The 27119-nt window shown below is 41.4% G+C and overlaps 2 protein-coding genes and 4 non-coding genes across 7 annotated transcripts in view; 5 read left to right on the top strand and 1 right to left on the bottom strand.

Moving 5' to 3' along the window:
• The window catches only part of m1ap (meiosis 1 associated protein), a 48967-nt gene extending 33372 nt beyond the window's left edge, over nucleotides 1-15595 (bottom strand). Inside the window, exons 1-4 of one of the 2 annotated variants that reach the window (XM_074624719.1) lie at nucleotides 15151-15595; nucleotides 11424-11687; nucleotides 11118-11309; nucleotides 6921-7092 (exon numbers count right to left, since the gene is read on the bottom strand). In XM_074624719.1, coding sequence (XP_074480820.1) covers nucleotides 6921-7092; nucleotides 11118-11309; nucleotides 11424-11687 — 628 coding nt within the window. In that variant the 5' untranslated portion in view covers nucleotides 15151-15595. Of the gene's footprint in view, nucleotides 1-6920; nucleotides 7093-11117; nucleotides 11310-11423; nucleotides 11688-15006; nucleotides 15050-15150 lie in introns of those variants that run through there. The other variant, XM_074624720.1, reaches the window with a different exon arrangement.
• trnaa-ugc (transfer RNA alanine (anticodon UGC)) lies at nucleotides 9899-9970 on the top strand. Its single transcript has one exon. It is a non-coding gene; the product is annotated as a tRNA-Ala (tRNA).
• Nucleotides 10109-10180, top strand: trnaa-cgc (transfer RNA alanine (anticodon CGC)). Its single transcript has one exon. It is a non-coding gene; the product is annotated as a tRNA-Ala (tRNA).
• trnaa-agc (transfer RNA alanine (anticodon AGC)) lies at nucleotides 10507-10578 on the top strand. The gene has a single exon. It is a non-coding gene; the product is annotated as a tRNA-Ala (tRNA).
• Nucleotides 10708-10779, top strand: trnaa-cgc (transfer RNA alanine (anticodon CGC)). The gene has a single exon. It is a non-coding gene; the product is annotated as a tRNA-Ala (tRNA).
• Nucleotides 15596-16494: 899 nt separating the features above from the next.
• The window catches only part of sema4f (sema domain, immunoglobulin domain (Ig), transmembrane domain (TM) and short cytoplasmic domain, (semaphorin) 4F), a 136103-nt gene continuing 125478 nt past the window's right edge, over nucleotides 16495-27119 (top strand). Inside the window, exon 1 of the mRNA XM_074624713.1 lies at nucleotides 16495-16606. The gene's annotated coding sequence lies outside the window, so the exon portion shown is untranslated. The remainder of the gene's footprint in view (nucleotides 16607-27119) is intronic.

Here is a 27119-nt window from a genome sequence, read left to right as displayed (position 1 = left end):
CACTTATAGACCGTGTGTTTCGTGTGCAACAGTTATTATCTGTCTGGCTTTTATGACACAGTGAGTCTAAAAATGCAGTTGCAACTACTAGTTTTCGCAGAAAGTGGAGCTAAACAGACGGGAAATGCCAGGAGAGAGAGGAGTAGGACATGCAACAGCCCTGAGAATAGATACTACTCTTCAGAAATAGAAATAGTTCATGTTGGAGTATATTTTTACTTATTTGTAGATATCTAATATGATCAATATACTGTAAAGCTTATGACTATTACATCATCAATTATAGGGCGTGTCCATTATTTTGGTCTTTTTTATATCATTCTGTAGCTTCCCAGTGGTGTTCCTTATGTATTCAAATCCAAACATTGAAATTATGGTTGAAGTATTTATGTTGTTGGAGCCTTAATGTGTTTTTTTGTTTGTTTTATTTTTGGATAACGCAGAGTGAATGTATGCATGCAGTTATAGCATTGACCATAGGGTGGAACATTGATATGAAAGTGCATATAGGTAAGCTCTCAGATGATTAGCATCAAGTGTGTGTGTGAGACAGGAAGCCAAACAAAAGTTTTTGAGACAGGGGAAGAACAATACACAGATATCTGTATGATGGTGAGATGTGAAACTGTGAATGAATATAACTGACCCAACGTTATACAGCGTACTGGTCATTGTTCTCCCGTTCGCCCCTCAGTGGCTTATAGATAGTTATTTCGTTGTTAAAAGTCACTACATATGCGTGTTATCGTCAAAATGATATTTTCCCAAACCTTTCTAAAAGCTTAGCTAAGCAATGTACTACTGTGTGGACGCCACTTTATTTCGGATCCAAAAGTCACAGAATAACACAAACAAAGTAACCGATCGAGGCGGTAGAAGCGGTAGACCAGCAACTCCTGTTTTCTGAAAGGTAAAATTACTACTTTTGTGAATGGAGTCTGGTGGCTTTGAAGACAGCGAAATAACTGTAATTTTACCTCTCAGAACACAGAGTATACATCCCCACTTCAAAAAATCCGAACCAACCCTTTCAGTTATTTCCAAACTTATCACAGCTAACTCAGCTAGTGCTAGCGTTCACATTATTCAAAACCTTATTGATTAGCTTATTTTATAACCTACGTCACTGCTTTTTGCTAACGGCTGAGGGGCGTTCCTTTTGAAATGGACAAAATAGATCGCAGATGGACCCGCCCTTTAAGCATATCCCACTTGCAACTCTGTCATCACAAAACATCTGCAAAAGAGTTTTGCACAACTAACAGATTTCATTTGTTTCATTTCAAACCAACTTTGTAGCCGAGGGGAAACAATGCAATTCCATTTTTCTCCTTCGAATCGAAACAATGGAAATGAATAGTTTCCTTAAGGAACCAATGCATCCAGCGGTGGGACAACTTGTTGAATCTGTTTCCGTTAACAACTCGGCTGAAACCAAAACCACCGGTACCATAATCATCCCCGTCTCTGTCTCTGTCTCTCTCTGCTGATCTCGCTCTCTGTGACCCATTTCTCTCTCTTCTCCCTGGTGCTCCGCTGTACGATTACAGAACAGGCCGGGGATTCAAGGATACATTGGTTGAGTTTCAACAAAAACAGGATGCTTATCAAGGCGTCAGCCCTTAGACACACACACACACGTCTGTGCTTTTATACTTGCGAGGACCCTCGGTGACATAAAGCATTTCCTTGGCCCTAACCTCAACCATCACAACTGCATGCTGCAGACGTACAACAGCACACACACACACACACACACACACACACACACACACACACACACACAGCAGACCTCGCAGTTGTGCTGCCAGTCGCTATCAAATATGCTGCATCTCAGCCCCACACACACACACACACACACACACACACACACACACATACGCACAAACACACATTTGAGCACAACGGCTGTCAGCTTTTTAAAGAATGAGACATTTGCATAACTGTCCTCGGCTCTAACGGATGTTTCTATCAAACAGCTGCACTGTACTGGGTGTGTGTTCGGTCCTGTTTGTTGCCTTACACACACACACACACACACACGCACACGCACACGCACACGCACACGCACACGCACACGCACACACACAGTTATGTAACAACTCGTCTTTATTCTAGACAAGAGTTAAGTTATGTCTTTAGCTCCAAGTCTCACTTTGGTACAGTACAAAAAGGAAAAATGGATACTCCACCCACTTCCTATAATATACTGCACTCCATGGACTGACAAACACACACACACACACACACACACACACACACACACACGCACATACAGCTAAAATAAATAGTCTGGTGTTAAGTGAGACGTATTTCTCTCACAGAGCATTCCCGCCCTGCATCTTACACACACGGAGACTATTAAGATTCCACAACGCGCCCAGATTCCAGAGTATTCCCAGAATAAACATTGCTCCCTAAATTTTTGCGTATTAGATTTGACATATTAGTTTCACATCCCTTCTCAAAACCGAAAATTCAAAGTGCTTTATAAATGGAGAGAATAAACTGAATGATTGGTCATTCAGCAATTGTTAGATCCAATGTGCTGATTAGCGAAGTTCTGCTACAAGCCCTTTCAGGGTTATGTAAATCTAACTATAAAGCAAGGAATCTCTGTCTGTGTGTCTTTCGCATATCTCGAGAACCACTCATCGGATCGACTTCACACTTTGGCGGGCGTATTGCTGAGGACCCGTGGAGTGCTTTGTCGAATTTGGTGCAATTTGGACACATTGAATATTAATAAACTATGAATAAACAAACGAACGGCACTCTGTTCAGCAGCATGGGCGGGGCTTCAGGGCTCTGCAGACAGTCCAACCATGGATGTATTAAAAGAACTGGATACAGCGTTGGAGGCGGGGCCCCGTTCATTCCTATGAAAGTTGCTCAGTGGCGCATGATGCCAAAATGGCTCGACTTCCAAGTGGAAAAGTACCTCGGTCACGGGGTCACAACGTCACGCTCTCGTCACGGCTTGCCATCTCCGCCTCCCAGCCTCTCATTCACATGAACGGAGGAAGGGAAATAACTCTGTATTCGGCTATTAGTGCGGTTTACAACTTTTAGAACCTCATGATTTAAATAAGGACTATTCAAGTGTTCAAACTGGGAAGTTGATTCACCTCAAAAAATTATCCTCTGAGTTACAGACATCTCTTTTCCAATGTAAGTCTATGGGAAAAAACATTTTTGGGCCCATTACATCACGTGACGGACATGGAAGTTGTAGTACCACCGTTTGGCCACTACGATAATTGGCATCACCGACCGGCGCTCTTCCTGGGGGCTTGAGTCCAACGTGGTCATTGCAGTTCACTGCTGGATATACCAACGTTACAACTGCATTCTTCTTCACTTTTCTGGTGTCAACATGAGCCATACATACAGGACAGCCAACTGGACGCAGAATCGAACCAGAGTGTATTTCACCGATGTTTCTGACTGTGAGTAACCGCAGATTGGGTGTGTGTTCTGAGCAGCTCTGCATCTTGTGGGTTACACCCCAACTGCAGGTATCTTAACTACTTTCTAACACAGTAAACACCCTGTCGAACTTTCACTTGGGTGTTAAGTAGCCGTGCCTAAACTTACTTTGAAACACAATTTCATGACCTTTGCGAGCATCCAGTAAGTAGAATCCACACAGGCTACAGTCAGTTCAACTTCTTATCTTGGATTTAAGCCTGCTTCACTTTTCAGCCAAATGAACTGTGAGGTCAACGGAGCTCTTGGACGCGGCGCTGACCCCATTCCCTTTTCTACATTCTCACAGAACTTCATCCAAAATGTTTCTGACTGAAATACCATACGGAGTACATTCAGGACACTGGTCCTCATACAAAAACACTGTGTGGTCCCATATTTAAGGTTTTATTGACACCTTTTTCAAACAAGCAACTCCCACGGGTTATACTGTATATATTACTAAGCCAATTATCACAGCAAACAAAAGAAGAAGAAGACATGTACTGTATAATGCTGTTAAATTATTTGTCATGTTTCCAAGTCTTTGAGTTGAAACATTTGTTGTATTCATGAGAAAACTGATGGTGACAGGAAACACAGGAAGATGCATATTGAAACCGACAGTTACACAGTGGCTACAAAAACATCATTTTTGTGAAACTGCCTCAGTAGAGAGGATCTGAAGCCACCTACATGCTTGTGCGACCAATCACACAGTGTGTGAGGATGCTATGGTAGCGGCAATCATGTTTTCTCCACTGTGGAAAGAACCATTACTAATAAAGCAGCTTTATGTGGGACATCAGTGGTCTAGTAGCACCACTGGTGTTGACATAATGCAGAGAGTGTGGGCTGCTTTAGTATCAAAGAGCTCCAGACTATTATGTTTCGCTCAGTGCTGTAAACACTTGGAGACAGTGTGTGGAGGAACGCAGTGATCTAGTCCCAGCGGCATCACAGCTGCTAAGAGGGTGTAGGCCTCTCTCTCATCAAACTGTGGTAACTACATAACAATGTCTCCAAGGCTCCATTCCAAACACTTCTTTGTTTAATGCCAGTGCTTTGTTTTATAAGACACTGGAGAGAGACAAGAATAAGCATCACTCATATTGATCGATGAATACAGTAAATACAAAGGAATCTGTAGTAGAAGAGCTGCTGAAGGGACACTAGTGATTCCTGATTGTCTTTACAACTTTTACAGACTTTTTTGCAGTCAGACCATAGACTGTATATAAGAAGTGGACGTAGTCACCGTGACGGCACCCATTTGTTTGTGGACTACGATTTTGAAGCCTCAAGTCAGGCATTTTTTTCCGTCACCATCTTGGTTTTTTGGAACCAGAAGTGAAACGAGAGTGTGGAGTTAAGTACAACTGAACGCTGACATTTTCAGCCGACCAAAATGTTACAATTAACTTTCATGAACTGAAAACACACTGTGAAAGGGTTAAAGTTGTAAGACGAAAACACGGACAACTCCCAAACAGGACAACGGTGTGGTAGCGACCTGTCAATCACAAGGTAGCCACGCCCTAAAGCATCCCCTGCTTTATGGTCTATTTGACTCTAAATGGGACCATCATTTACTAAATGAACATCATGCTGTATTGAAGAAGACTTGAAACTAGTGATTGAGACCATAAACTCATGTTTACAATGTTTACTGAGGTAATAAATCAAGTGAGAAGTAGGCTCATTTTCTCATAGACTTCTCTACAATCAGACTTCTTTTTACAACCAGAGTCGTCGCCCCCTGCTGGCTATTAGAGAGAATGCAAGTTTAAGGCACTTCAGCATTGGCTTCACTTTTCAGACCCGGAGGTTGCTGCCTGAGCCTACCATTACAAAGCATGGCCTCACTATGGGCATGAGTTGTGAGCATTTTAAAGTCCCAGTGAAACGGTAGCAAGAGCATCTTTAGCTTCTGTACTGTGAGTATCCCTCAGTGAAACGGGATGTTTGAGAGGTGTACAGTTACAAGAGGGATTTAAATTAAATCCTTCGCAGCTGAATGTAGCGCAACACGGGGCAACAGAGGACTGTGGCTCCACACACACACCTCTGTTGTCGCTAAAAGTTGCAGATTGATTGATGGATAGATGTCATGATATTATTGGTTGGAACTAGCTTACGTAAGCACACGTCATATTTTGTTTTAAAAGAAGAAAAGTTGATTGGATTTTGATATAAAAATACGAAGAAATTTGTAAACTTCTTCGCATCTTTTGTTAAATAGCTGCACAATATGACTGGGGATGTGATCTTGAAGGGTTAAAAATGCATATTTTGTATTACATAAATAAAAAAATTGAGAAAAATCTGAAAAAATAAACATAATTTTGTGCGACGGATTGTTTTCTTTCTTATTCCTGTAATTGATTATCTAGCAGAGCAACTGGATACCATCTGCTTTTAACAACACAAATAGGTCCTCCACACCCTTGTGGTTCTTCCTTATCCATGTTCTGTGATTTAATTTAGTATGTCTGACAATAAAAAACAAGATTCACATCTCAGCATGTTCGTCAAGGAACACACTATAAAGCTCAGGATTTATTTCCATTGTGGTCTTTGATGGCTCCATGATTGGCTTCAATTGATGTGGGCAATTCACAAATGACACCCCGTTTAATAGCAGATTTATTTTACCGACGACCAAGTTGGTCTGTTGCCACTCCAAACCAAGATTGACTCCAAGGGGAACAATGGCTGGTTTAATGGGGAGAACTGGGGCAAACCCATAACGTTTCACTTTGGATCTGATGTAAAGAAAAGAGTGGGTAATGAGAACAAACATTACATAACTGACATAACTGTGTCAGGTGAGTTAAAACCCACAGCATCATTAGTATCATGTTTCCAGCATCTCAAACACTTCTGGGAAAACAAAGTTGCAGTCAGTTCAGTGGCTTTCTCCGCTGATACAAACTGTTTATCACCGTGGAATGAATATTTCAGATGGCGCATAAATATTTTCACAAGAAAGACTTTGCTGCTTGTGTTTACCACACCCCTCTCTCTTACACTTGCTCTCATTTATGCTCTCCTCCCTGTTTGTTTTTCCCTCACTTTCTATTTCTCCTCTTTTCCTCCCCTTCATTCCTATCCAATCCTCGCTGCACTCTCTACTTATTCAGACCACACCACTCGAACCTTCGTGTAATTACCAAGAATGACATATCATTATGAAATGAGCCTTTCTGAGAGGATTGTTGCCAACTTCTATAAATTGTGACATGTGTCTCGAGTGTTGACTGCAGATATGTGACAAACATGCCGTGTAATAAATGGGTCAACGCTCCACGACTCCACTGAAGATGATTAAGAAAGCGCAGGGGAGAAGTACGTGGAAAGTGAGGGGGAGTAAAGGAAATAGATAGCAGACTTCCTTCAAGCTGTTTGACTGTGTGTGTGATCCATTGTGTAGGTGTATATTGGTTTCCTACCTTCAGTCTCAGTGTGTGTGGCTTCAGGTGAGTGGTTGACCTGGCCCCAATCCGCCGCGCTATAGATCTGCACCACCAGGAGCCGCTTAAGCGACACCAGGTCGGCATCTTTGAGCCCCGTCTCCAACTGGCGAACAATGCCCCGCCCTGGCTGGCTGGTCACCACGGTAACCTGTAAATAGAGCAAGAGGAAATGGAAAAATGCCTCAGCAAATCTCACCTTGCACAGCAGCTGGATTCTTGCAGGATCACATATCAAACGAAAATCCATCTTGTCAGGCTTCAAGTAATGCGTTTGTGTCCGGCATGCCAGAGCATGGACCAATCAGCGTCCTGTTAGGAGCTACCGGCAGCTACGGGCATGGCTTAGGTGTGTGTGACGCGACTGTTCATTCTTAACAACAATGGCGACTTCTGAAGAGGTTAGCGTAGCTGCAATAACATCAGTTATATCAGAACTGGAGAGTATTTCTTCATTGAAAGAAGAGCAAAGAACGACACTGAAGGCTTTTCTCGATGGAAAAGATGTTTTCTCTCTTCTCCCTACTGGCTTCGGCAAGAGTTTGACTGACAGATGGTTCATCCAATCACCTGCCAGTATTTTTTTGAAAGTGTTTCCAAACAGTTTCCAAAGACGGCTTCTCAGATGGTTCTGTGAAACAAACTGTCTTGAATGAAAAGGACATCAACTCAAATAAGAAATATGTAACGGTGACAACCCTAAACAGAAATAGTATTACATTGTATATTTCATCACTTCTGGCCAGTCTCTCTGACAGTAAGCTTTTCACCCCAGTGTGGCCGTTCAAAACAACTATAACACTTTTGCCTTCATATGTGGTTGTGCAAACGTCTTTTGAAACATACCTAAAATTTATTTGCAATATGATTTCAGGGACCAAGGCTGCATTTTTTGAACAACTGCTTTATGTCAGAAAATGTGGTAAATTTAAAGGGCCTCTCTACTCCCATCTTATTGAAGAGGAGGAAAAAAAGCACAACTACATAGTGTAACCGACACTGTTGCTCCTTCCTAACCGCAATGAATAAACATCAATCAGTTTTAAATTTACAATTATTAAGCCACATAGCTGTTCCTCCCACAACTCGTTCCCAAAAGCTCCCTTCTGAATGTTTACAGCCGGCGGCGTTATGAAAAGATCAAGTTTGTGTTTCAAGTTCTTCATATCTTCAGAAGAACAGGCCACAACATCACCGCAGCAAAGCATTCTTTGGCTCTGACTGTTGTGTTTCTGTTGTACTTCGGGGACACGACGTACAGTAAATTACTGTTACTAAATTAATCACATGATGTCAGAACCGCTGTCGTAGACTTAGTAAAGCAAACTTCCACCCTAACTGAAAAGTGGCTATGTTATAATGACACAACTCTAAACGATGTCTTCCTGAGAAAAGAAACAGCTTGCCCTGGGATCTGTCATTTTAATGTTCCCTGTAACTGTGCTATCATTATCTCACACGTCATGGCATCGAGAATGAACAAAATTGCTGGTAATGCACTGTAAAATGTTTTTTACTAATCCATTATTGCTTTAATAATGAAGATTTCTGCAGTAGATTTGCTCAAAATAAGTCCTCACAATGTGTGATGATGAAAAGAGATGAAATTAGTTTTTTGTGGCACATTTACATGCCTAATGGGGGGAGCACTGATAAACTAATGTTAGGCTGATGTTGAGCACCCTGCTGAATCGCATTAACAGCAGCAGTAAATGATAATATAATGGGATTATTGATGGATTCTGCTCTGTGCTTCCTGCTGAAGATAAGAGGAAGACACGCACACATGAATGCTAGAAACGTATATATGAATGAAGACACGCATTGTAAGTGGATCAGCAACACACATACGCAGGCTATGTCTCTGCTTAGTGTCTCTCTGTCCCCTAATGGTGCTATTCATATCTGCTGCTGTCGGAAACAGTGGGTCTTAGTGTAATCATCTGTCCGGAGCTTCCTAATAAAGCTGGCTGGATTTGAGAAATCCTCATCAACAACAACCCAGAGCCTTGTATCCAGAGGACACGCCGTTCAAATTTAACTAGAAAGACAGAGACTGGCTCGTTTCTCAGTTGTCTCCCCTGATGACCAAACAAATGAGATGCTTTCAGCTAATATTCCTTTTCCCCTAAAACTCTCATTTGCTGACATCTTAAATTCTGTATTGGTGTCTCAAGTTTTGAGCCTGGTACAGAACATTAGCCCAAAGCTGGCTTTGAATTACATAACATAGAAATGAATAGTTCCACTAAATGTGACAGCTATGACCTTTTATTGATGTCAACGATTCCATCCACTTTAATCATAATGAAGCCATGTAACAGACGAGTGGAAACAAATTAGACATGGAAACAAGTTTAATATTGACTGTAAAAAAGTGGGTGCAACTAAAAAAGAAAATGTGGTTTAAATACTTTTAAATGTGATAGCTGATTGGAGCGGATATTCTAGCAGGAAGGCACTGAACATTTGTACAACTCTTCCTAGACAGATGGCTCAGCAGCAGAGGAATCAAGCCCGTTTGCTGGATTTGAAATGTACATGAGCTGGTTTTAACTGTCTGATATAAGATGTGAAGAGTTCTCAGCCACCAAAGTGTCCTGTTGACAGATACATTTTTTTTAAAGCTTTTAAAAAATGCAAATTACATTTCTAATTCAATATGTTTTCGCAGCTGCTAAATACACTGAATTGGACGTGAAGAGACATCATTTAACAGATATAAGTGGAGCCTTTTTCCCTACATTAGCATGAAGTACAAAGCGTGAATATCAAAGGGGTCTATTCAGTCTGAGCTAGTCTGCAGCTGAAGAGACGCTCCTTCATAATGGATCTGGAGAGACAGGAACAGACAAATATTTAGTGGAAATGACTTCCCACAATAACACTGTGCAAAAGATGAAGACTTATTTTGTCCTAGAGAATGCAATCCCTCTACAGTTTTAATAGGAAGAAGAGGGGATGTAGCTCAGTGGTAGAGCGCATGCTTTGCATGTATGAGGTCGTGGGTTCAATTCCCAGCATCTCCACTCCTATACAACAAAGGGCAGTGATCATTGTTTAAGCACTGCATCACTTGAGTTTGAACTGTTGTGACATTAACACTACACTAATGACGCTACTTTAAGCCAGATAAACATAAATTAAGCTTGGAAGGAGTGTTGAGAGAGGATGTAGCTCAGTGGTAGAGCGCATGCTTCGCATGTATGAGGTCCTGGGTTCAATCCCCAGCATCTCCACTTCTTGTGGCACTATGCAACAAAGTGCAGTCATCATTGTTAAAGAACTGCATCACTTATAAATTTGAAGCTTTGTCATAACAAACCAACACTACTTCGCATGTATGAGGACCTGGGTTCAATCCCCAGCATCTCCACCATGGGATCAGAGGTTGATCATTGTTAAAGCATTGCATCACTCATAAATGTGAAGCTTAGTCACAGTAACATGAAACTAAATTCTAAGCCAGATATACATAAATCAATTCTTCAAAACCAGCTATCCTGCTGTGGACGTGGTCCAAACTTCTGTTGTAGACACTGAGGTGAATGTAACAGCTTTGCAAGGGGATGTAGCTCAGTGGTAGAGCGCATGCTTAGCATGTATGAGGTCCTGGGTTCAATTCCCAGCATCTCCACTCCTATACAACAAAGGGCAGTGATCATTGTTTAAGCACTGCATCACTTGAGTTTGAACTGTTGTGACATTAACACTACGCTACTTTAAGCCAGATAAACATAAATTAAGCTTGGAAGGAGTGTTGAGAGGGGATGTAGCTCAGTGGTAGAGCGCATGCTTCGCATGTATGAGGTCCTGGGTTCAATCCCCAGCATCTCCACTTCTTACGGCCATTGTGGAAGCGGTACTTAAACACAGCACCACACAAAGGAATGCTTTGACATTAAATGAACAGACCTTGAGTCACACTGAGTGAATGGCATTTGCTCTCAGCAAAGCCTCCTAGAATACGTCACCAAATTAGATTTAGTTTGGAGTATCATGCCACTTTATGATAGGCTAACTTTTGCAGCCATTTGGAGATAATTTTAGAAAGCCCATTAGAATGATGCCTCAGTGTCATAGCAGCTAACAGACCAATACCAACGTTGTGTACAATGTGTGATTTTAAATATATTGTTTTATTGTTGTGTATATAGAGGGTTTATCTACGCTCACCTCCACAGACATATTGTTGCTGGCCTGGCTGCTGATATGTCTGATGTACTGTTTAAACTGCTGCAGACTGTCCAGCACCGCCTGACGCAGCAGCTCGCCTCCTCTGGCTGCTCCTCTGATGCACCCTTCACCTGGAATACTCCTCAGCTCCTCCACACAGGAACGCAGCCTGGCCAGGTTACCACGAACCTGCTGCAAATAGAGAGGGACCGAAGAAAAAAGGGATAAAAGGGAGAAATGAGGTGGGTGACAGAAAGCAACAAAGGGAAGGGAGGGTGAGAAACACTTTGCCTTCATCTATCTTACCACGAATGGCAGTAGACATTCCTGCTGCCTGCTGATGGCGTACAGGCTGAGTAGTGGTATCCTACAGGGTCCATCCAGACTACAGGCCAGGGACAGGAAGTTCTCCAGAGCATCACAGAGCACCGTGCAGGTCTCTGACCACCAGGGCGGCAGCGCCTCCACGATCAGGACCCTGGCTGGTTGTCGCAGAAACGAGGAGGACCAGTAAGCCAAGTTCCCAGAGTTGGAGGAACCCGCTGGTCTCTTTCTGTTGTCCATGGACATCTTAAAAGCAACATACGCAAAATATTAGTGTTCAATATCAAATGATGATTAGGTTGGCTTTTACATGTCATGTTTTGTGCTGAAATTGATACCAGGTCTGAATTTTGTAGGCTTCAAATACATGCGCAAATAACTAAAAACCTGAGTAAGCAAGCAAATCTAGGAGACCAACCGGAGGAAACCCAGTAATCACCAAAATGACCAAAAAAACAGAACAAACCATTTCCCTGTAGTGATAATCAGCCCATGCAGTCAACAACATTAAAGCACATTAGCTGCAGTCATTATCATGAGCAGTAAGCACCACTGTAAATAGAACACGAATAAATGGGCTATGAAGAAAATGGGAAATTATGTAAGAATCTAGGTTATAAATGCTTCTGTTTTCACACAACTCAGGGGCTTTTCCTCACTTCTGAGGAGGCTAATGTGAAAAAAGTGACTTCTAAAAGTAGGTTCTGTGCAATAATGACTGAAAGGCAGCTGAAAATTAGACTTTGAGAGTCCGTTTGGAGGCCAGAAAGTTCTAGTGGAACTGTGCCATGAGGCATATGCGAAGAAGACAACATATTTTGCCGCCCTGGGTTGCAAATTCCCCCTCAAGTGGTCAAGTTCCCTAAGAGTTTATTATGTATTATCCTCACTTTAGGGCGAATGAATGTTGATTGTTAACTTGTTCATCGTTTACAGCCATCTGAACTTTTAAGGACATTGCAGCTAAATGCTAAACACTGGCAGTAGTGCTGTCAAAAGTCTCCCACCATGGTGACGCAAGGATGAGACTATAACAGAAACAGAAACTTGAAGGATTCCTGTGGGAGAAAGGGGTCATTACTGAAGCAAGACGGGCAGAATGGAGCATCTACAGAGCACTGGAGATAGTGTTTTATCAATGTTAACACTAAGGCTGCAACAAGCTATTTAAAGCTAAACTATTCACATCTGTAGCTCAGGGAATTAGCAGCACTTAACACAAATCTAAATTTAGTTCTCAATTCCATTTAAAAAACCCACTAAGCTTTTTATAGACACACAAGGCTTTGATAAGCCCTAAACCTAATCCATATGTATCAGGAAAGAAAAACAACACATTTTCTCCCTTTTTACAGCTTCACAAGCATCCTCAGATGGAAATGTGAGTGGTTGTCAAAAGGCAAGAGTCAGTCATGCAACATGGACGATGTGGCCAGAGAGGAACGGAGAGGGAAAAACCCCCTCACGCTTCACAGAGTCAATCGCACCATCTGAAACCCTGTCATTATGGAATGGATGTCTGTGTGAATCTCCCTTTCTGTGTCTGTTCACCATTATCATCATTACTGAAGGGAAACCCCTTTATTTAGCAACATCAATGACCCCCCATTGTGACACACATCAGTACAATTAGTCACTTCATTTCCACACCTCAGTGAGCGAGAACCCACTGAACCGCAGAGAGGGAGAGGAAACAGTTGAGATAGGAAATAAGGCAACAGATTACACTACAATTACCACAAACATACAGCTTTTGGAGGCAGTTGTGCTGAGGACCAATTGATAAAAAAGCAGGCCAGTATACTAACTACACTATGATAAACTCATTAAGCAATTAGTCGATCGACAAAAAATACATTTAATAAATGAATTGTTTGGGGCATTTTTAAATCAGAAATGCCAAACATTCACTGAGGATTTGCTGTTTCAATCATTTTTATATCACTGCAACTTGAATATCTTTTGGTTTTGGACTGTGTGTTAGACAAAATATGTCATTTGAAGATGTTGCATTGGTCTCTGGGAAATAATGATCTGTATCTTTCATTATTTATTTTTTTGACATTTTATAGAATAAATTACAGAAAATAACAAAAACAGATTAATTGTAATGAAAATAATCACTACTTGCAGTCCAGTTCAAGATGGTTAAGTCTAACCATCTTGAAGCATAATACCGTAGATCTCTAATCCAATACCTAAACTTAACTAACTATTTGTGTATTTATTCCTAGCTCAACTGCTTTACAACAGTTGGTTGGCAGTAACTGGGCTGGAAATAGCATAAATACAATGAATCAGCCTGTGTCCAAGGTTTGGGTACTGCATTTCTAAGGACTTACAGAGGTTAATTTTGTTTACAAGGTCCCTTTCGTATTTGAGTGTTATGTCCAGCCCTGCTCCTTAGGTTATGCTTTTCTTTGTTTCATGTCATTTATTCATAGTTTCCTGTTTTATTTTGAAATGTTATTTTTATTTTCACCTTATTTTCGTCCCTCGTTATTCTCCCCCTCTCCTGAGTATTTAATGTGTGTGTTTTCCTCGCTCTGTGCCAGTTTGTCTTGGTACCCTGTGTCTAGTGTTCCAGCCTTGTTTTCCTTGTGTCTAGTGTTACCTGTTTACCTGACCTTGTCTTTGTCATCTCCCTGTCACGGATCTGTTTGCCGTTTCTCTGACTGACCACCTGTGTACCGAACCCTTTTTGGCAAGTAAAGACTTTGACTTTTTTACCCAGATCCTGTTTTTGAGTCGTGCATTTGAGTCCTTTGCCTGCGGTCTCACCAGTCAATACATTGAGTGACGAATGAATTTAAAGGAGGATGGAATATTTCAACTTTCTGTCATCATGTTGCTGTAAATCTGCCACTGGGCCTGCTTTACATCATTTGTCTGTCACAGGGTTTAAACACACACATACACACACACACACAAACAGTTGAACCAGCCTGCTGATGCCCACAATCTGTGAACCAGACTGAGGCATATTGTGTGAAAGTGTGTGTGCCGTTTGATCTTCCACCTGTCTCATCTTTCTCTGACTCACTTCTCCTCTTCTAAGCCAAATTCTGTCCTCACCACCCAGATCACACGTTTCACCCTCGCACCTTTGATCTTGCATCATCTCTTAGACCTCTAAACATAAATAAAACCCAATCAGATTCAGTCCAGTACCTAAATAATATAGCTTTTGTTTGCCACATCCGTGACAAGTGGAATTTCTATCACATGAACAATATTACCAAAACCGGTTATTTTTCTAAATTTCCCTGTATTACACAACACTACATCACAGTAAAGCACGTGTATATGTGATGAGCTATGCTGGCCATATATATAAGCATTAAAATTAAGCTCTATAAAAGCTGACAAGGTGTAAATGGTAAATGGACTTGCATTTATACAGCGCTTTTCTAGTCTTCCAGTAACTGGGCTGGAAGCGCCAACTTTGCCCATCAGGATCTAACCTAAATACTCATTCACACATCAGGAGCGATTTAGGGTTAAGTGTCTTGCTCAAGGACACATTGACATGTGACCCAGAGCAACTGGGGATCAAACCAACGACCTTCCGATTGGTGGACGACCTGTTCTACCCTCTGAGCCACAGCTTCACTGTAGGGGAGATGTACACTTTGGTACAGTCCGGTACAGACCGTGGAGACGGCAGAAAGGGTTTAGCAAACATGAGCTAGCTATCTTTTAAAGTTACCTTAGCAATGTGGTTAAGTTTCTCCTCCTCAGCCGGCTTCTGCTGGAAACACGCTAAATATATAAAAGCAAGAAATATTCTTGAAAGTACTCACAGATAGATTTGACCAGCAAAACAACGAACTACAAAAAATCAATGGCTAACTAGCTGTGGCTAACTAGCTGTGGCTAACTAGCTGTGGCTAACTAGCTGTGGCTAACTAGCTGTGGCTAACTAGCTGTGGCTAGATAAATAAAGTCAGAGCAGCTTCTTGCCTCGTGCAGTGGCGCCAGGACCGTCATGGAGGCATAAAAGCAAAGATTGTCTATCGGTGAGATGCATCACTTACTACCTTTAAAAAAACTTTTTTAAACATTCCTTTTATTACTGCTGAATAAAAACACAGAATTGTGTGGTGAATTGTACAGGGTGTGTCCAGAGGGCTGAACTGTTGCTTCAGGCTGACTTGAAGGTAAAATAATATGTTATTATATATGTATATACATTTAAAAATGTTTTTTGAATAACTGAAATGATTAGTCTATTAATCGTTTAGTTGATTGAGAAAATTAATCTGCAACTATTTGATAATTGATTAATCGTTTAAGTCATCTATCAAGCAAAGCTGTCTCATCATTCTCTTGTTCCAGCTTCTCAGATGTGAGTAGGGCGACCAGGTGTTCCACTTTAAGACTGACTGCACAGCATTTTTATCCCTTGTCCCACGTCCCACGTCCCACATATTGAGACGATGTCCCACATTTTCATCGGCTCTAGTTTTCAAAAGTCAAACCACTGAAGGAAATACGCTTTTTTTTTTTTTTTAAATCTGGCTATTATCCTATTGGCTGTGAAGTAGCAGGGAAGGCTGTCATCACAGGGCTGTCTGTGTTTGATGTCAAACTGTGCAAACGTGGGTCAAGTGCAGGTTAAGATTTCACCGTCTTTGCTACGCTACGCCCAACGGAGAAAAAATTGCAGCTGCAACAAAGACTGTGAAACTACTAAGCCGGTGGAAGGCGATTCTCCAATTTTTTTGTGAAATTTGCCAGTTATTTCTCAATTTCACACGGGGGGAGGGGGATACGACATGAAGCAACACAGTTCATGTGAGAAACGTGTGGCTCAAAAAGAGATGTGCCGATGCATTCAGGCAAAGCATAGAGGACAGAATAGAAATGTTTATTATTTAAGTTAGATAGATATTATATCAAACTTGTAGTCTACCTCTCAGCCTTTGTAACGTGTCCCACACAAACATACTCTTTGTCATTTGTTGGGATCTGGTCCCCTATAGATGTGAGATTGTGCTGCTTTTCCTTGTCTTGTACTTTACTTGACTTGAACCTCTTTGCCCCAATTAAGAGCTGAGGGCGTCCACCAGAGCTCGACATCTCGCTCTTTCCTGTTCCTGGGATTTTGCTTCCTGCCAGCTACTTCAATTTTCTCCAAGTCCCGAAGCGTGGAACGCCTCCAGGTATTTTTTTGGCCTACCCTGTTTCCTCTTTCCCTGTGGGTTGTAGTCTAGAACTGATGTTATTTGTGTCCTTCCTACGGGTGTGACCTATCCATTTCCACTGTCTCTTTTTGACTGGTCACTGTCTTCCTCGTTGGTAACCGTCCACAGTTCCTCATTCGTGGTTCTGATGGGCCACCATTAGGAAGTAACATAAGCATTTTTTGACACCTGTATCTTGCTTTTGAGAGCCTTGGTGGTTTTCCAAGTCTCAAAACCACAGAGCAGGACAGTCTTCACGGTGGTTTTGGTGCAGTAGGAGAGCTGGTTTGATAACCTTGGCCGTAGTATCTTGAGTGCCTGCTGTACTTTACCAATGCGTAGCCCTATGTTGCTCCCTAGGTAGGTGAAATGTTCCACACCCTCTTGTCTTGTACAGTAAACTTAATATCTTTTGGGTTTTGACTGTTGCTAAGCAATTTGAAGACATCACCTTGGCCTCTAAAACTTGTGGTGGACATTTTCCACTATTTTCTGACACCTATTTTATAGACATAGATAGAGCTGTCCCGAATACCATTTTTTGGGCTTCGAAGCTTCGGTTAAACAACAGAGATATCAGTCTGAGAATAACTAATAATGTGTGATTATTCCTTGTTTCATGGACTATTTGGGGATTTAAACATTATTATTACATACTTACAAACAAAAAAACAAAGCATTTGAATACTAATTTGGAGGTCAATTACCATGGCAATGGTCGAAGCTTCCAAGCATTCGGGTCAGCCCTAGACATAGAAATGAGCAATCAATCGTATGACGAGGTAACTGAGCAATGCATACTTAAATAATCATTCACAAAAAAACAGTTTTTAAACAAACACATAAAACAAATTCCCAGCACTAGTACTGCTTCTCTCTTGATCTCTTTTGAAAATCCAGATAAGTTTTTAGAAATGTGTAACTTCACTTTAAAACTTTTGGCATCTTGTCCTGTCCTCCTTCCATGTGTTTATTTTCCATTCATCATTTTTAGATGAATAGAGAGAAAGATGAATGAGAGGCCAGGAGCCCAGGGACAGAACGGAGGAGTGATATGGAAATTTGTTCCTGATGGCCGGTCTGCTCGGTTCAAGTGCTTTTTGGTAGTCAGTGTGTCGGTGTATTGGTGTGTGAGATGTACCGTGGAGGTACAATCAAGATGGGGGAAAAATACAATATCCGATTTTTTGGTGAATGTGTGTGTGTGTGTGTGGAAGAGGTTTTGTAAAATGCTGTGGTCTGTGTAAGAGGCTTTGATGAACGCTGGGTTGTGAAATCACATTTTCTCTCTCTCTCTCTCTCTCTCTCTCTCTCTCTCTCTCTCTCTCTCTCTCTCTCTCTCTCTCTCTCTCTCTCTCTCTCTCTCTGACTCACACACATGTTACTTTGTCATGAGATTGACATGAAGAAATGTGAAACATGCACGTCTACTTATGGGAGATAAGATGAGGTGTGTGTGTGTTTATGTGAGATAGAAAAAATAAATAACTTCTGCCAACTCTCTGTACCTGGCGAAACCATTTCCAGATGAATTTGTGCCCAGTGGAAGTCCTGAGTTGAAAGCACAGCCTGTACGTGTGTGTCACCAGATGATCGGTGCTTAATGTTGCCGGTTGGGGCGGTGGGGAGGCAAGTTTTCTTCCCCAAATCAGATTCTGAAGGGCACTGGCAATCTTGCCTCCTCCCTGGTTATCACGCCGGTTCATCACGTCCACACACACCTGCTCCCTCTCTCCCTCTTTCTTCCGTTCACTCTCCTCTCGACATCCCACCTGCCTGTCAGTGCTTGAAGCTCCAGTACCATCTGTATATGCTGTGCATAAGATTAACACTGGAATGCATAGATTTCACTACAAGGATCTTCCGCTGAGACGGATGTTGAGCTTTTCAGTCTCCAATACGAAGGCCCATGTAAAGGGATTAGGTGCACCGATATGATTGGAGCTTAATCGCTCTTATGCACTCAGACACACACTTGCAAACGGGCACACACACACGTAATAAAATACGCACATGCTTCCTGATTTAGTTGTGATGAACACAACATACTTCTAGGTCAATAGGAGCTTTGCGACAGCGCTTCTAATCCGTTATGCCTTTTTGATTTACTCAGGGGGATTGTGGGAAAGTTTGCCCGGTAGTTTCACTACTTATTTTGCACACTAGTTGCTTTTTTTTCAGTCCAGTTGCCCCGTTTTGACTTTTACTTTTGGGCTCGGTTTTACTCGCTGTGTGATTTGGGTTAAATGAATGTTAAGTCGGTTGTGTTAAGTTGTTTGCTGCCTTGAGAAATGTTCAGTTTAATTCCCTCAGATGGGAACAGGAGCATGAAATTAGAAAATCCCCCTCAGTACATCCTAGCTGTTTTAGTTGAAGAGGGTCAGATGGAAGCAGATAGCAGACAGACATTTGTTTCACAACTTTTTTTTTTAATGAGCTGACAACGGAGCTGGGTCCAATGTCATTAGTTTTTGTGCTACTTACTTATGCTAGGATACATCATTATTTAGGCCATTTGCTCATTAATCCCCATCCCCAATACATGCCTGTATTTATATGTATCTTACAAACAATATGTAGGAAAAGAATAGTTTTGTGTTTTTTGCTAAAACAACAGACAGAGCACATATACATAAATACATGACAGGGCCAGGCTAGCTGTTTACCCTTGTTTCTAGTCTTTGTGCTAAGCTAAGCTAAGCGGCTGTTGGCATTAGCTTCATATTTACCGTACAAACATGATAATCCTCTAACAACTCTTTGCAAGAATGCAAATAAGAGTATATCCCAAAATGTTGAATCATAGAAATAGAACAGGAGTAGAATGGACATTCCAATTCAAACCAACGTGGCAGGATGGTCAGAGCGGCGGACATTTTTATGTGATCTGTTGCCATTGCGACCGTTGTAGCGGGCTAACTTCTGTATACACTAAACCGACTTAACGGCAAGTCGTGGACTCACTGAGGTGAGCTTTTGCAGTAATGACTCGAACGAGCAGTGGAGTAAAAAGTCATGTTATGAAGCAGAGAGAGCCAGAGAGGTCATGTAGGGCGGCACAATCAATCTAATATTAATCACGATCACGATTTTGGCTTCCCACAATTAAATGAACATGATTGAATGCGATATTGATGTTTGAAATGCGTGCTCTGCTCATAGAAAACTCCGCTGCACATCAAATCAAGCATATTGATGGATATATATTTTTGACTCAAAACGAAAATGCACTGAATTCAGGTGAAGAACCTTATTGTAAGTCTTATTTTAATGCAAAGATATGTACATTAGCAGGAATGTAGCACAACACTGAAGTGAAAGCAATCTGTTTATTTAATGTGAAAGTGCAATAAAAATATTTTGTCCCTAAAATCTGATTATCATTCTGGCCGTAATCGTGCAGCCCTAAGGTCATGTGTTGTCACCGTAACAACTAACAACAATCACTATTTTCTTTCGTACTGGTCAAATGACGACGGAAAACAATTCAATGTCCATTCTACTCTTATTCTATTCTGTCAAACTATTCCTTTAATAAGAGTAATGTGTTCAGGGTTGCCTTTTAGTGTTACAAATGTTTAGAAAAAAAAGAATACCCACATCCCGTCTGGTTATTACATGTTGACTGTCTGTGACCATTATGTCTGTGCAGGAAGTCAGTGCAACACCAAAGGGCCTGTTTCAGCATGTTAGCTAGGTCATGCAATGTTGCAATGCTTTTTGTAACAAGCTGGTTTAGAAGTAAACACGGATTGTGAAAATTGCTTGTTCACAGTATTGGCACAGCACACCTCTCACGCATCCGTCGGCCAGACTTCCACTGAACTCCTGCAGGTATCTGCCTGCTTGGTTCTGTAGACAGGGGCAATAAAATCTCACAGCACGGGTTCAGAGATTGGTTGTTCTTGTTATGTTGAAACTAGATTTCATTCCTCAAGGACAAGAAAGACAGGAGAGGGAAGTGTTCGCTATTATGAATCATGTCGTGGAGCAGGTACAGCAGCTCTGATGACTGAGAATATGAAGACGTCTGCCAGAAATGCACAGCAGGGAGCATTGTATTGCCTCTTTAGAGTAGCTAAATTCGACCTGGCATGTAAAACACAAGTGTAAACATGCCAAAAATGGGATTAACCTAAACCACCGGAAGGCATTTACCCTCAGGAGAAAATACTCTGTCTCTTCTACCTGAACTGGAACGCCTTCTTTGAATTCGTTACATTCAAGTGCACATATTTGAGTTTTTAAATTATATATTATCGGTACCGGCAGCTCTGAGGAGCATCACTTTACGAACAATTTAATCAGAGACCATCGTTGCTATCTCCATAGCAAATTATTTTCATGAAATTACAATTTTCCAAGCTTTCTACCTGGTGGCAGCTGTGAGCCCTCAGGGCAGCAGGAGCTTTAGTTTCAACCTTTTTATGGAAGCGTGCGTACTGAGAAATGAAAATGTGTGATGTGTCAATCTGCTGGGGCTCAGAAGTACAAATGGGGACAAGCCACGCTGCTCTATTATCCACATGAGACCCATTTCAGAGCCAATCCTCTTGTTACAGAGGATCTGTTTGGGTCGTAATGTAGTGATGAGTATTATGGGAATTGTGGCTTTAGGACATTTGTGTGTGTGTGTGTGTTTTGGGCTTAGCAATGGTAGCACTAATACTTAAAGTATTTCTACTAATCTGGGTGGGAAAATGACTTCATTGGAATGTTTTTTTAGCCAAGTGTGTGTGTTGTGTATGCTTGTGTACACGTGAAGTATGGCTTTGTATGTCAGAGAACAAAGCCAAACCTGTTTACTGTGGTTTTTGTGTTTCCTGCTACTACAGAGTAGAGTCACCTTGATGGGAGCGCTTTACAGTAAAATGATGGGTGCAGACCCTTTGTGACTTAATGGTCTGATGGGGAGTTCTGCTTTCTGTGACATTGACTATGTCTTCTTTAACAAAGCCAGCATCAGCATCAGATAACGCAGTCTTTATAGCCAAAAGTATGACCTGTTTCATAAATTTAATAGTGGGAGGGAAGTGATGTTCGGCTCGGATGATTCTCAGACAACAGGAAGATCCATTTCTTTCCTGATCTATGGTCCATGTAGACCATATTTGTTCATTAGAGGTCATTGATGTCTTTCTGAAAACACAACTCGTTGTAGTGTCTTTCAGCTAATTGTTTTGTTTTTCCGGACTTTACCGTTTTGGTTCACTCTCAACTTCCAACAGGTAGCTGTTTTCAACAGAAAATGCTCGGATAAATCCACCGTACACGGCCTGCTCAACACCAAACGACAGACCGACAACGTTAGCGACCAGCTGGTGAACATAGTGCAACGTTAGCACTTAGCAGCTGAAGAGTCATATACAGTATTTCCCTCAATAGGAGGTGGAGACCAAAAACAGAGCTAAAAGTAGAATGACTATTGGACTCAACATTCATCAGCTGACCGAAAACACAACTCCAAATACTAATACTGAATGCTAATGCATGAATGCAAATGATGCTTCATATCTGCTGGTTGTGGAAATAATAGGCCTGTCAAAGTTAACGTGATAATAACGTGTTAACGCAATCGATCTTCTGGAGGTTGTTGCGGGCTCTGTTTTAAAGCTAGAGTGAAGATGCTGGTATCATATACATCTAAATAACATAAAGAATCCATTGGTACCAACCATGTCAGACTAGGTTGTCGCGAAGGAGGTTAAATAACGCTCCAAACTTGCACTAAATTTTTGGTGCCATTTCATGGTCATTTTCAAAGGGGTCCCTTGACCTCTGACCTCCAGATATGTGAATGTAAATGGGTTCTATGGGTACCCACGAGTCTCCCCTTTACAGACATGCCCACTTTATGATAATCACATGCAGTTTGGGGCAAGTCATAGTCAAGTCAGCACACTGACACACTGACAGCTGTTGTTGCCTGTTGGGTTGCAGTTTGCCATGTTAGCATGTGAGCATATTTTTTATGCTAAATGCAGTACCTGTGAGGGTTTATGGACAATATCTGTCATTGTTTTGCATACATTTGCATAAAGCAGCATATTTCCCACTCCCATGTTGATAAGAGTATTAAATATTTGACAAATCTCCCTTTAAAGTACATTTTGAACAGATAAAAAATGTGCAATTAATTTGTGTGATTAATCGCAAATAATCATGGACAATCATGCGATTAATGGCGATATATTCAATATTTTAATGGATTGACAGCCCTGGTAAATATGCAAATGTGTGCTAACAAGTTGTGTTTACAACTTGTTTATGCAGCCAAAAAAATCAGTTAATGCAGGTTTTATAGCTCTTTCTTTCTTTCTTTCTTTCTTGGCTGGTGAAAGACATCTGCAAGAAGAATTAATTCTGTAGCTCTCCGTCTAGCTAATTCAGTGTGTAACTGATACCATTCAAGTCCCGCTAAATGCGATCAGCCATTACATATCCAGTGGCAATCTAATTTGTCATTGAAAGCCTGGGGACACTTCCCTCTCTAATGAGATGATGGATGGAGAGTTTGAGCTGGTCTGCTGCCAGAGAGACTTTTTTTTTAGAGAAGGAAGGGGATGTAAAGGTTGAGGCCACTTCCTTATATTTACTCAAAACTAGAAACTGATACTAACGGGCTGATTCTCTCCCAGCCTGTACCGCATCACCACAACACCCTCAAAAAGGTCTGTTTCCAGTGTCATCTTATCTCAGCTGGTGTTTCTTCTTAGCTCACAACTCATTCCAAGGGGCTTTGCGTCGGGTGCGTGAGAACATGGCAGAGGAAACAGATTGTCTACCAAACAACAGCGGCTCCTGATGATCTTGTGACTGCAGCCTCATCAATAAGTCAGTGTTCATAATGTACCACATGAACAGGAGTGATGCTCTCTGGGGAAAAAACTTCCGGAGGGAGTCCTCGTGAACATGCATGACTCATCTCGGACCGAACGTCAACATCTCCGGGGCCAATGCTGCGAGTTATAGATGATGTTATTCTGGTCAGGTCAGGTCCTGTATGTCTCATGATCTTATTAATTAGTTTATGATATCCCTATGACTTATTGTGTCACCATTATATAACCAGACTGGTGATGTGGGGCCTTTTAAGCTTGAAGATCCCATGCAATTACTTCAGTCCTCAGTACCCCTCATTCAGCGCAATACATGAAATAGACGTCAGTATTTACAATGATTTTACTAGGTGGCAAAAAAAAGAAGCTTAAAAGTTAATGTTCTTTACTTACTAAACTAACTTACTTTACTGAGATGCAAGATTTTTCAGGAGCGTTGCAGACAGACGTTATGAGAAAAATTATGTTTTTTTAGGACTGTCGCCTGATGTCCATAGCTAATCGCGATTAATCGCAAATTAATGGCACATTTTTTATCTGTTCAAAATGTAGCTTAAAGGGAGATTTGTCAAGTATTTAATACTCTTATCAAAATGGGAGTGGGCAAATATGCTGCTTTATGCAAATGTATGAATATATTTGTTATTGGAAATCAACTAACAACACAAAACAATGACAGATATTGTCCAGAAACCCTCACAGGTACTGCATTTAACATAAAACAATATGCTCAAATCATAACATGGTAAAGTGCAGCCCAACAGGCAACAACAGCTGTCGGTGTGTCAGTGTGCTGACTTGACTATGACTTACCCCAAAACTGCATGTGGTTATCATAAAGTGGGCATGTCTGTAAAGGGGAGACTCGTGGGTACCCATAGAACCCATTTACATTCACATATCTTGAGGTCAGAGGTCAAGGGACCCCTTTGAAAATGGACATGACAGTTATTCCTCGCCAAAATTTAGTGCAAGTTTGTAGCGTTATTTAACCTCCTTCGCAACCAGCTACTATGACATGGTTGGTACCGATGGATTCATTAGATTTTCGAGTTTTATATGATATCAGCTAAAACTGAGCCTGCTACAGTCTTTTTTTAAGAGGTTAATTAAAAATCACAAGTTGCGTTAATGTGTTAAAGAAATTAGTGGCGTTAAAAGGAATATGCGTCCAAGCGTTATTTCGCGATAACTTTTACAGCCCTAGTTTTTTTTTAACATTAAAGCATGTAAACATGTCCTAATGGACACCCAAAATACAAGTATGAACCTGCAAATGTGCCTGATATGTCCCCTTTAATGTTTAGTCTACTTGATCTAAGTACAAAAACAGGATACCAACTTTCAGCATGTGTTGAAATGAGCCCAAACAGGGCAGACTCTTACGTTGTTGATGCAGACAAAAGCGGACATTGGTCTTCTTTGTGTCCTCGTGCCATATGTGATGGAAGCACTTCCTGCTTATCTCTGCCGAGGGACAGTATAGAGAGTATGGCTCCGTACAGTAACAGTTACAGCGCTGCGTGGCCTCATCGGATCTGCCGACGTGTCACGTGACTCTCCAACAATCCACTCTGTTGTTGCTCTCCGTTCCCATGACTCTTCTATCCCACATTCAGAAAAAAAGACACAAGATGATAGATTGTGCCAGCTGTGGTGGTCTGACATGCTAATGGCTTGTATACATTTCCTTTTTAAAGGGGCAGAAGTTGCAGCAGAAGTAGATTTCAGTGTGACAGTGTCATTGCTTGCTCTCTCTCGTTCATGTGTGTGTGTGAGGTGAAGGGGTTGACACCGGAGCCGAGTGCATCATGGTAACGATGTCGCCGCTGTCTCTCTTTGTTTCCATGAGCTCGCCGTCTTCCCCAGGGCCTCTGGTGTAATGATCAGGTCGCTCTCATATAGACCGTAGTGTCCTGCGGGGGGTCCGTATTAACATATTCATGAATCTTTGGTTTTCCTGTCGATAACGATTTTAAGATTCATGTCGTGTATGTTTTTGCATAATGTGCGACACCGCCAACCAACACCTGATGAGCTCATAAACTCTGCATCTTAAATTACACTAATGAATAATAACAGTGTCTCCCATGTGCAGTTTAGGTTTCTTGACTTCAGGGCAATGAGCTGATATATTGTACATGTATTGTAAAATGTCGGCGCACTACTCATGAGAGCCAAAACGTTTTCTTTTGTTCCCGTTTTGCTGATAGATGTGGATTTTCCAACGCCTCCAGTTCACAATATTTGGACCTGATATTAAGGTGACACAGCTTTGCAGCGGAATAAAAGTGGTGTGTTCATTAGATCCATTTAAAAACAGCAGATGTTTTTGAGATGAACATGAGCGGCTGCTAACTTCAGAGGGAGCTCAGGTACAGCTAATTGGAGAGAGGCCGTATCCACCCGTGCAAACAGTGTTCCAAGCTGATCATCACAGAGGAGGCTGCGCTGAATGACAAGAGCCTTGTCTATTACATTTGCGGGCGGGTTGGAGATTCGTGCGTAACGAAAGAAATCACTTCCAAGCGGCAGTAAATATATCAGGTACCTTTCAGGCATTCTCATGAATATGTAAAAATAAAAATTAATACATAACGTCTTTTTTTGCGCCTTTCAGAGGTTTCAAAACATATAAAGCTTGTTATAAACTTTAGAAAAGATAAAGACTGACAAGCTGCCGTAGCAGAAACCACATGCAACATGCTCACACAGGATGGTTTTGGTTCCCAGCTGTGCTTTGAAAAGTGAATATGAAATTTGTGGGAGGTGATCCTTCTGTCATAGGAAGATTAGGTGAAGCAACAGAAACTGGAATTTAAAATGTCAAGGTGTTGCTTTAACCTGCCTCCAGGTTTACGTAGCATCCCTAAAATGACTTCTGCAGCTGAGAATTCTTCACGGTCGATTTATGTTTTGGAGGCAGAGTACCATGTTTTCCTCTTTCCGTCCTCCAGCTACCTGTTTGAAATGTTCCAAAAATTGCCTCATCATTAAATGAATGTGTGAGTGATGATCTTATCAAACTAAAATTCCCACATTTACATGGCTGTTTCATCACATTCATTCATCCGCTGAAAATAGTTTGTCTTTGCTCACCTTAAATCTGAAAAAACAAACTCATACAAACATGATTATTCAAGTATTTTATGTAGTGTTTTATAATGTCTGGAGGGGATCTTTAAAATCATTTACTGTAGTCGTAGGTTGATCAAAATCATCTTTAAAGGGACAGTTCACCCCCAAATCAAAAATACATATGTTCCCTCTTACCTGTAGTATATACTGTAGATTGTTTTGGTGTGAGTTGCAGAGTGTTGGACATATCCGCCATAGAGACTTGATGGCACTCATCTTTTGATGCTCAAAGCGCCAAAAAAATACATTTGAAAAACTCAATAGCAGTCTGTCTCTTTCCAGAAATCATGACCCGGTTACTCAAGATAATCCACAGACCTTGTTGTGAGCAGTTTCATCTAGGAACTACTTTCTTTTTACCAAACTACACCGCCAACTGTATCACCGCGCAGAAGGAAGCGTACATCCACTTATGGACGAGATGCTCGTGCTCACTTGTTGGTGGGTATAGTTCGGTAGAAAGAAGATAGTTCCTACTGTACATGAAGCTGGTCACAACAAAGTGTGGAGATTAT

Source organism: Sebastes fasciatus, chromosome 22 (assembly GCF_043250625.1).
Source record: "Sebastes fasciatus isolate fSebFas1 chromosome 22, fSebFas1.pri, whole genome shotgun sequence".
Taxonomy (NCBI): Eukaryota; Metazoa; Chordata; class Actinopteri; order Perciformes; family Sebastidae; genus Sebastes; species Sebastes fasciatus.
The sequence above is the reverse complement of the archived record's forward strand: the minus strand, read 5'-3'. Positions and strand labels throughout refer to the sequence as shown.